The following is an 11,149-nucleotide window of genomic DNA, read 5'->3' as shown; positions in this document are numbered from 1 at the left end:
GATCATAACTAATATGATCATATGGACAGGAGGGACCTGATCCTAGATCAGCACTCCTCCTCTGAGATACTTTGTGAATACAGGCCCTGGTCCCAGATCTGTAACTTGAGTGTATGTAACTCAGATTTATACTCAAATCTCCTATTGAAATCAATGCAGGATTTATGCAAAAGTCCAAGTTACCTGTAGGTGCACAGATCTAGTGTTAGGATTATTTTTGCTTCAAAGTGCAACCCAGCTACCATTGTTTTTGCTCAAAACAATAAGGATTACAAAAAGGATGTAGTCAGTTAATTGAGGAGATTGTTATACAGGGATGTGTCAATTCATTTCATCTGAGGTATGAATGTATTGCACTTCTTTGGGTTGCAGCAGCTTCCATCTACTACTGTATATCTCGCTCTATCATCCTAGTTGGGTGAAAGACTGAGTCAACTGTCTAGAACTTCACTGCCCAGACTTTCACTGTCCAGACCTTCACTGTCCAGATCTTCACTGTCCAGACCTTCACTGTCCCGACCTTCACTGTCCAGACCTACATATGCTTAGAGTCATTTTTACAAATCAAATTGATGGCAGTTTTTCTTCTCCTGATAGAACACATTTCATTTCCCCAAACCATATAAAATAATACAAAGTATCAGCGTGCAGTATGAGACGTTTCCCTAAGACATTGTGAGTGCCATACATAGAGCATTGTGGCTGAGTGAGCGGTGTGCCTATTTCACGTCCATAGATAGATCACCATTATGCCTTAGGATTGTGCCCTAAAACCTTATTTTCCTCCCATCATCACAATGGCCCTGAAAGCACATCCATGGAAGGAAAACTGTTTACCAAGTCCTCTCCCACTCTCTGCTACTTATTACAAATCAAACGCAGAGTGTTGAATGAGTGAATTTAGTTTTTTGTTGGGGTTTTATTCACTCCTTTTTTTGTTTATCCTGTGCCTCTCCTCCTCTTCTCCATTTCGTTCTCTCCTCAAGCGAGGCGTGCTTGGTTTCTGGAGCATGATGTGGAGCGTGAGCGGGGCGAGTGCCAGGTAACTGGAGAGGGCTTCCCCTTTGGTCCTGATTATCCCATTGAGTGAACCCCCCCTTCACATCCCCGAATCCCCAAAACAACCCCCCTCCCTCCATCTCTCTACGTTGTCCCTTCTCTTCAGGGGTGGGGAGGAGGCGGTGGGGGGAGGAAGAGAGGAAGGGGGAGTGCTCCAGAGTTGACTGTCGGGTTGACCAGAGATCTCATCCACTCCTGGCCATGTTGGGGCTTCAGATAATGAAAGGCACCTTAGAGAAAAGGAGAGCGAGATGGGAAGGGTTAGACATTTTCTCCATTGGGTCTCATGTCAGTATATACCTCCAGTGCCAGGGTAACATCATGCCTGATGAGTAAGGAGGTAAATAGTGGGTAAGGGGGTTGAAGAGAGATGGGTGAGGGTGATGGGTGAAAGGGATGAGAGCAGTGAGAGGTGGAGAGAAGGGGGGGTGTAAGGAAGAGGTTGAGAGGGGTTTGAGGGAGTTAAAGAGAGGCAAGGAGTGTGAGGCAGATCTGGGGCTTTCCCCTGTGGCTGGGCTGTACTGTACTGGGGGAGAGTTAGAGTCAGCCTGCCCTGGCTGCGTTGGTCCTGGCTGTGGCTCTGCTCCAGTGATCAATAACAACTCAGACTGCATCTGACCTCCACAGAGACACATGGTTCTAATCCCCGTCTGCCAGAGGCCATTTCGCTCCCCGTTAAAAAGACCCCCTCTCAAACCCACCTTCTACCCTCCCCTCTCTTACCAACAACCCCCTACCCCTGCGAGCTGCCTGCACATGGGTCCCGAGGCCGGACCTCGCCAAATTAATGACATCAATATGCCGCCACTGATGGGCCAGTATAGGCTCCTCAACATGTGGTAGTGTACCTCACCCCCACCCCACTAACTCTACCCCCTCCTCCCCCCGCCTGTCAAACATGTTTTGGGGAAGCCGCTCATTTGATTTGGGGAGGTATCTTCGTTACCCAGGGGTCATTACATGGCTAGGTGAGTGAGCGGAGGGTTTGGTGGTCCAGCTCATCACACGGGTGGTGAAAGGTCACAGGCTGATGGTTATGGGGGAGGCCCCACTGACATACCTCTGTATCGGGCCATGTGGATATATGGCGTGTGTAAATGCTTGAAGGTAATAGTAATGTAAACCGAAGTGCCCTCTGGACTACTAGCCGTGCCTCTGACATACGTGTAATGTCACCGCCTGATTTAAGAGCGTGATTCAAGAGGCTCACCATGCTGGCCTTAGCAATTAACGTGGGTTATGATTCTGACAATCTAAACCTTGAGTATGGTCTTTAATCATAGTAGACTATATACCGGTATATAGAAATGAATGGAGTTAGTATACCTCTAACGCTAATCTAATGTGTCTTTTATACAGGTATTTAAACTTTTTTTTTTATGGCTGAAAATCAATACATTCAAACACAAAAGTGGCCAAAATAACTATACACAAATACTTTTTAAAAAATTAAACGTTACCAACAATCACATGGCTACAATATCATTGCACATAAAACTCTCATGACCCACCTTGCTCTGTCCATACTGTCCGTACTGGTAGGAGGGGTGGTGGTCCATAGCGTAGGCTGGCGAGCTGTAGGTGGGCGGGCAGTAGGACTGGGAGTTGGGCAGGGTGGGCATGCTGGTCAGGCCTGGCAGACCCTCCAGGCCCCGCTGGGAGCCGTGGCAGCTGGCTGCCATGCCACCCCCGGGCTCCATCCCACCGGTCAGGGGAGAGAGGGCAAAGTCACTTTGGTGGCTGGGCTGGTGGGGCACTCCTCCTGGGTTCAACAGCCCCATCACCTGGAGAGACAGAGGCAAGGAGAGAGGTTAGAATGGAATGGATTGTGGTGGGATAGAGTAGAATGTGGTAGGCTTGAATAATAAAATAGAACAGAATAGAATACTTCTTCTCTTACAGGTTACGCAAGTCTCATTTGTTCACAAACAAATGAATAGATAAGTACAGCCCTTACATGGCTTAATCCATGAAGACAAAGGTACACATAACATGTACTGTATATTTTGCACACGTAACACATACTTTTGCTCACGCAACATTATTTTACACACATAACACATACTTTTGTATAGCTCATGCATTGATGTCAATACGACATATGCATGAAAGTTAAATTTGAGCGCTCATATCACGAGTTGGGGTATGTACAGAGTCACACAGTACAGATTAGGGATGCTGACTGTGTCAAAGAGGACGGTGGAGGAAGAAGAACAGGGATTGACTGGTGAATTTACTACAGCAGTAAAGTTGTGTTACTAACCCCCACCGGGCCTAAAAGGATTCTGTCAGTTCGCATCAGAGAAAATGTCTTCCAACTCAGTCTCGAGGATTTTCCAGGAATATATTTGTGAGGACATATTACATTTCTGACATTCTTTGAAGGCTGTTAGAAAATACCTTCAGTCCTGTATGTAACACAAGGAAACATACAGTACATCCGACTATCCATAAAAAAAACTGAAACTATACAAAAATCCCGCAATGCCTTTATGAGCCTTTAAGTTACCTACACTTCGTTGACAGACAAAACTGTACTTTAACCCTATTGATTCTTACTTATCATGACTATGTAACTTGGTTCTGTTATATTATATATCGTTTTTAGAATAATTTCTCCTCTCCTCTCCTCTCCTCTCCTCTCCTCTCCTCTCCTCTCCTCTCCTCTCCTCTCCTCTCCTCTCCTCTCCTCTCCTCTCCTCTCCTCTCCTCTCCTCTCCTCTCCTCTCCTCTCCTCTCCTCTCCTCTCCTCTCCTGGTTGTGACCATATGAGACACATTATACTGTGTTCACCCAGACACATGGTTCCTGTTACATCATTTCCTAAGTGACGGACGGACAGGGGAGCCCTCGTCGGTTAGGGACCGCACAATTCTGGTCCTCTACACTGCTAGCTAGCATTTTCAGAATTACTCTGTTTAATTTTTACTGTATCCTATGGAATGGAATCGAAAAGGTTGTTGGTGGAGGTTAATTACTATGATACATTTACAGTACCACTTGTTTAATTGTTCATGACACGTTAAATGACATAAACATATTAAAAAGACATTGACAATACAAAACCTATGGTAAATGACTTTTTGATTCATTTTGTCATCAGTGTCTACTAGATAAAGCAGGTGGTGTGTTTAACAGTATGATAAAGTTTATGAATGACCGTTTATGTGTTTGGACAGTATAGTAAAGGAGAAAAACAGACGTGAATAACCTATCCCTCTTTTTCTCTCTCTCTCTCTCTCCCTCTCTCCCTTCCACCCCACCCCCACCCCGCTCTGTCTTCTCCCTCCTTCCCTTCCTCTCTCCAGATTTCTCATTTGATGCCCAAATTCACTGTATCCTTATGGGGCCAACATGGAGAGGCCACAGGGTACGTGGGAACAAGGAGTATAATTCTTTAACACATTTCCAATAAGTGTGTGTGTCTCTGTGTGTGTGTGTGTGTGTGTGTGTTAAGCACTTTCTGTTCCTGATGTTAGGGGTTAAGAGGTCTCCTTGGTGATACATCATGAACAGCTGCATGAGAATTTGCGTGAGAAGAGATATCGTCAAAACGAGGAGGAAATAGGTGGAGTTAATGACCGTTAGAAACGTACAGCAAGAAAAAGAGGGGGAGGGAGAAAGGAGAGAAAGAGAGAGAGACAGAGAGAGAGAGAGAGAGAGAGAAAAGAGTAGAGATAGACAGGCATGAGAGTGACAAAGGGAGACAGAAGAGAATGGAAGAGTGACATATAGACAGAGAGAGAGAGAGAGAGCGAAAGAGAGACAATACTGTGAGAAATAAACCGAAAGAGACACTTTAAAAAGAAGCAGAGAAAATGTCAGAATGCTGAACTAATGGTGAATAATTGAAGGATAATGGTGTTGCTTCCCCACCTGGCAGCCACACACACACAGACACACAGACACACACACACGCACACACACACACACGCTCAGACAGCCAAACACACACACTTTCTGTCTGAGAGTATGTAATTTACAGGAGCGCTCTCAGAGGAATCTAACCTAACACGTCTTAGGAACATGCTGATGTGTGACTGACTACAAATGGGAAACACATGGAGGTCAACACACCCCATTCATCTTACAGCGTGTGTGTGTGTGTGTGTGTTTGTTTGTGTATGTGTGTGTGCCTGTGCATGCCCATGCATGTGTGTATGTTTGAGTATACATGTGTGGGTTGAGGGTGGAGAAATGTATTTAAATGATTTTTTTGGGAAGGGAAAAGCAAAATGTTAGCATGTTCACAGGGAAAAGCATAGGTAACAATACGTACAGATCATTATTACATGTGGATATTGTACTACTGTCATGGCGAGAGCATTTAACCCATATTTCCTTCAGAGTTGAGATCAGATGAAGGATTAGAGGAAAGATAATAAGATTTAACCCATATTTCCTCAGAGTTGAGATCAGATGAAGGATTAGAGGAAAGATAACTGTGTACAATCCCATTGATAAGGTTATCTGATCAAAAATAAAACCTGTGTGGATGTTGTGTGCGTGCGTGCATGTGTGTGTCTGAGACTGTTTGTGTATGCGAACTAGGGCTGACCCCATTTAGTCGACTGGTCGATTGTTTGGTCGATAGACTGTTTTTCGACAGAGATATTTTTAGTCGAGCAGTGGCAAATATATATATACAAAAATGATGGCACACGAGACACCTGATTCACGCCTGTCTGAGTGGACTAATCCATTATGGAGGCACACCAGTATCACCACTAGTACATTTACTGATAACTACCATCATTTCTAATCTACAATGTTTGTTTGGTTACGGTAATTTCTGTTAATGCATTCAATATATTATTATTACAGTCTTACTGTTGTCATTGTAGGAGTGGACACGTTGTTTGCAGAGCGCACAACCTAGGCTACAAGTTTTGGTTTATTTCATTCCACTTACGAGTTGTCAATTTATTCATTGTCTTTTGTTTAGAGCGCTCCTGTCAATGTTGAGTAAGGACACACAGCTGATTACGCATATAAGTAGGCCTAGGCTACCTGGCCTGCGTGCAAATGTAGGCCTATAAATGTGCCCATTTGGGGATCTGATACTATTTCTGATTGGCTTAACTCACCATCACTGTGTAGCTTCTCAAAGTACTGTTTTCTTCGCCTTAAACAGCAAGTAAACAAAGTATGTTTATACATCCATTGAGAATGACAATAGTTCCTCAACGTAGCCTATTTGAAAAACCTTTCGATAACCACTCAACATGAAAGGGGAAAGAAATGTCATGCTCTGATCCAGTGAAAACTTAATAAAATTGGCCTACCTGATTACTTATTATCCCTTGCGCAAATAGCCTACATCTGTGTCTGTCTGTCTGGAGCTCACTGGCATGGGGAAACTCTGAGGGCCCAGAATATTTTATACAATGTTGCAAATTTGCTAGCACGATCTTCGTTAATAGTTGATACAATGTTTCAAGTTCCTTGCAGACAGGCCATGCATAGCCAATGTGATTCATAGGATATTTATTTTTATCAATGTTTTTATTTGTTAGCTTTATGTAGGTTCTTTTTACATATTGGCAATGGCAATAGAAGTTACTTTTAGATTTGCATCATTTTCATTTAGATATAATTTTTATTGATTTTGAGATATGAAGACTTTATTATAAATTAAATGAAACTGTTCCATGAAAATGTGCATTTGAAAATCATAACTGGCACGCAGATCAGTAGAAATGGTACGATAACTTGGCACTCCAAATGGAAAAGGTTTCCGACTGCTGGTGTACCTGTTATGGGCAACTTCAGCAGCGGGCAGCAGGAGGATGAGGGTCGGGAGCAGGTTTATTTTCTTCTGGTTAAGCTATATTGATCTCTGGCTCCCTCTTTAGTAATTTGTCTTAATTTTTAATCGCAGTGCTTAAAGCATCAGACAAGCTCAGTAGCCTACATATAGTTTATTTTATTCATATATGGAAAAATACACATTAAAATGTGACAAATCGATTAGACGACTCTCATCTACCAATATTTTTTTATTTCGGGACAGCCCTAATGCGCATACATATATGTGTCTCAGCCTGTGTTTGCCTGTGCGTTCACATATGTGCATATACTGTGAGCTCCAAAGGTATTGGGAAAGTGACACATTTTTTGCTGTTTTGGCTCTGTACTCCAGCACTTTAAAAATAATACAATGACTATGAGGTTAAAGTACAGACTGTCAGCTTTAATTTGAGGGTATTTTCATCCATATCGGGTGAACCATTTAGAAATAGCAACACTTTTTGTACATAGCCCCCCCCATTTTAGGGGATCAAAAGCGTTGGGATAAATTTGCTTATATGTGTATTAAAGTAGTAAAAAGTTAAGTATTTGGTCCCATATTCATAGCCACAATGACTACATCAAGCCTGTGACTCTACACATTTGTTGGATGCATTTGCTGTTTGTTTTGGTTGTATTTCAGATTATTTTGTGCTCAATATAAATGAATGGTAAATAATGTATTGTGTCATTTTGGAGTCACTTTTATTGTAAATAAGTATAATATAATATGTTTCTAAACACCTCTACATGAATGAGGATGCTACCATGATTATGGATAATCCTGAATCAATTGTGAATAATGATCATTGTGCGTCTGTAACTTTCTCACTAATCAATTATTCACGTTTGTAGAAGTGTTCACCCGATATTGATGAAAATACCTTCAAATTAAAGCTGACAGTCTGCACTTTAACCTCATAGTCATTGTATCGTTTCAAATAGAAAGTACTGGAGTACAGAGGCAAAACAACAACAAATGTGTCACTGTCCCAACACTTTTGGAGCTCACTGTATGTGTGTCTAAGCCAGTGTGTGTATTCCTCCAGCCCCTCTGCTCTGTGATTGAAGCCCCGGCAGTTCCCGGGGGTGTCTCTGTTTCTCGGTGGTTCCGGGGATTAAGCCTCATCGGGGTGCAAAGCCTGGCCGCTTGCTGCACTGGTGAGAACGGATTCCTCTGGTATGCACCGGATCAGCTAGCCAGACGTCTGAGACCCCACACCACAGGGAGCTATCCCACAGTACACTGGGGCAGGCTAGACTGGTCCCCTAAACCTTCATGTTTTACGTTTTACTACCAAACGAAGCACTACCACTCTGAGCATAGGCCGAACTACTCATAGCATAGGGCGATGTATTCTACACCATACAACCAAAGCATGACCATTCACAGAGCTAGAAAAAAACACCACAGGAACTGTTTTTTCACGGACTAAAACCTCAAATAACTTCCAAAACCACCAAGAAGTACCATTCAGCACTGTTTAACGATCAGACAGACCAAAATAACAATATACTGTAACAACCCACTGGGCTAAAAACTGGTTGAATCAACATTGTTTTCACATCATATCAACCCCAAAATTCAATGTGATTATGTTGAATCAACATGGAAAACTGATTGGATTTTTTTAAAGTCATCAATGTAAGGGAATGTTTTATTTTTTACCCAACCAATTTTGGGTTGATTTCCCATTGAATTCATGTTAGTTGACAACCCAACCAAATGTAAATCAAAACTAGACGTTGAACTGACGTCTGTGCCCAGTGGGAATCCACAGTATCGAGGCTTTGCTGTGTAGAGATTGCAGAGTTTATATAGCTTTGTGTGTGCGTTTATTTGGTATGTCTAATTGTAAAGTTTTAGAGGTTTTCATCCAATTCACTACAAATGTCATCAGATTAATTCATTCGTATTCCATCTCTTTTATTATTTCAAAGTACTCACATTAATACCATCCAGTCTGAAATGCAAATGAGCATATTCCAATATGTATTTTTTTTAAAGTGCAGATGAATACATGAATTAAAACAAATTAGTCAACAAAGTGAGTCATTTGCATAAATTACACACCGCATTACTAAGGGATAGATTCCTTCATTCCAATCAATTAGCACACTGGAACGTTTCATAATTGCTATTCCAGACAGACACATACATTCCAGACGTGTGCGTTTGATCGTGCATGTGCACGTGTGCGTGTGTGCCTCCCTATGCAAGCTAAGATAGCCACTCTCTAAAGGAAAGACCCTCTCAGGGAGGCTAACGGTGAAAACAGCTACGAGAGAGAAGCACCTTTGGCCTCCAAGCAGAGTAAAAGTCATCTAATGGATTTGTCCTCCTAGGAGAGAAGAAGGCATCTACTGACCCTTTGTGTGCATGAAGTCTACTCTACTCAAGTGGTGGCTTGTGGCTAGTTAGCACCATATTGTGGAGGAACCAATGTTTGTTTTACTGCTGTTCTCAGTTTAAGTAGTCAATTATCGTCCATTTCCCAAATGGTTTCACGGATCACCAGGTTGTGTTGTCCTACTGTCATTGCTGATGAAAATGACAAGCAGACACACACACACCCTCATGGTTCCCCTTGTCACAAAAATAGAGGAAGATGTGCATGAAGCGTTTTTTTTTAATCTCCACTAAGCAGGACACTGACGGAGGCCTGAGAATCTCTCTCTCTCATGGGGCGAGGACCCAGCATGCATTGCGTGGGGCCGGGCCACCCTTTGTGGCGGTTAAAAGCTAGTTTTCCGCCTATTACGACGGCCCCCTCACCGCGTACGGAACCCGCTATGGACTCTGATGACTGTGTAATCGGCCATAATTGTATTTTCCGTTTTCATTTGTGTCATCTTCCATCTGCCACTCTTCCTCTCACTATCGTCCTCTCTCACACTCCCTCCATCTTCTACTGTCTCCTTCTCTCTCTTCATTAAACATTTCCATAACACAAGTCATCCCCATTGAATGCATCTGACAAATGGATATCAAATCCACTCAGTCACTGAGCTAATACACCTACTGAAAGTTATCTAGAACGAACCCCCGAAACAAGGTTTTTCCATTCCGATGGTATAAAACCTATACTAAATGTCTAATTGAAACCACGGAATCTACATGTTGCAGAGCGGAACACAGGCAAGCACTTCTGTTTGTGTTGCCAGCTACAGTCATGACAGTGAATGACTGACCTGTGGTGAGAGGCCGTTGCTGATGCTGGGGTTGACTGGGTTGGAGTGGCCAGGCGGGGGCACAAAGCTGTCTGAGTAGCCTGAGAAGCCGTGGCGTCCGGAGGACAGGCAGTAGGCCGAACTCCCTTCCTGGGCCCCCGCTGAGGAGCCAAGCCCACCCTGGTGCACTGAGGTAGGAGGGAGAGGCTGAGGCCTGTGGACCGTACTGTGCTGCTCTGACACTGCTGGGAGAGAGTGATTGAGAGAGAGAGAGAGAGAGAGAGAGAGAGAGAGAGAGAGAGAGAGAGAGAGAGAGAGAGAGAGAGAGAGAGAGAGAGAGAGAGAGAGAGAGAGAGAGAGAGAGAGAGAGAGAGAGAGAGAGAGAGAGAGAGAGAGAGAGAGAGAGAGAGAGAGAGAGAGAGAGAGAGAATGGATTAGGGCTAGGCTATTGATCTTCAGTCAAATACATCACGTTTGTAGATGAGCTTTGTTGATATAGAACAAGATCATAGAGAGAAGAAGAAGGTGAATGTGTGCTCACTTTGTGAGATGGAGGTCGGAGGGTAGGGGGTGTCTGACAGCTGATAGGGCTGCAAGCTCGACATGGCCGAAGGCGGGAAACCGCCAGGGATCAGGTGATTAAATGCCATTAGCTGATTGGCTCCTGCCTGTTTCCTCCACCTGGCTCTCCTGTTGCTGAACCACACCTGATAAAATAAAATAGATGACATGTGAGAATCTATTCTTTTGAAAAATAGTACATACTGTGTGTGTGTGTGTCTGTGTCTGTGTCTGTGTGTGTGCGTGCAAGCCTGTGTGTTTGTGGGTGTGTGTGCGTGCATGTGTAAATAGGCATGCTTAAAGTGTGTGAGAGTATTCATTGTTTGTGTGTGAGCGCTAACAGTATGTGTGTATCTGCGCTGTAGCCTCAAGCAGAACAGACAGATAGAGATCTGAACATCTGGAGCACTTTGAAACCACAGTGACGTTACGTCTTCGTCTAAGTCAGTCACAGGGTTTACATAGACAGGGGTCCCCAATTACATTCAGCCATGGGCCGATTTGTCCTTGAGTGGATGGTCGGGGGGCTGGAACATAGTTATAAATAATTTGTACACGTCAAATTGAC

At 43.5% G+C, this 11,149-nt stretch overlaps 1 protein-coding gene across 1 annotated transcript in view; it reads right to left on the bottom strand.

The window, feature by feature from the left end:
- Positions 1 to 1,161: 1,161 nt before the first annotated feature.
- The window catches only part of LOC311098809 (paired box protein Pax-3-like), a gene marked incomplete at both ends in the record, with an annotated part of 30,826 nt that continues 20,838 nt past the window's right edge, over positions 1,162 to 11,149 (bottom strand). Inside the window, 4 exons of the mRNA XM_084139381.1 lie at positions 1,162 to 1,269; positions 2,571 to 2,843; positions 10,042 to 10,265; positions 10,562 to 10,727. Of these exons, the coding sequence (XP_083995507.1) occupies positions 1,162 to 1,269; positions 2,571 to 2,843; positions 10,042 to 10,265; positions 10,562 to 10,727 (771 nt within the window). The remainder of the gene's footprint in view (positions 1,270 to 2,570; positions 2,844 to 10,041; positions 10,266 to 10,561; positions 10,728 to 11,149) is intronic.

Source organism: Coregonus lavaretus, assembly GCF_964263955.1.
Source record: "Coregonus lavaretus genome assembly, chromosome: 23".
NCBI classification, from domain to species: Eukaryota; Metazoa; Chordata; class Actinopteri; order Salmoniformes; family Salmonidae; genus Coregonus; species Coregonus lavaretus.
The sequence above is the reverse complement of the archived record's forward strand: the minus strand, read 5'-3'. Positions and strand labels throughout refer to the sequence as shown.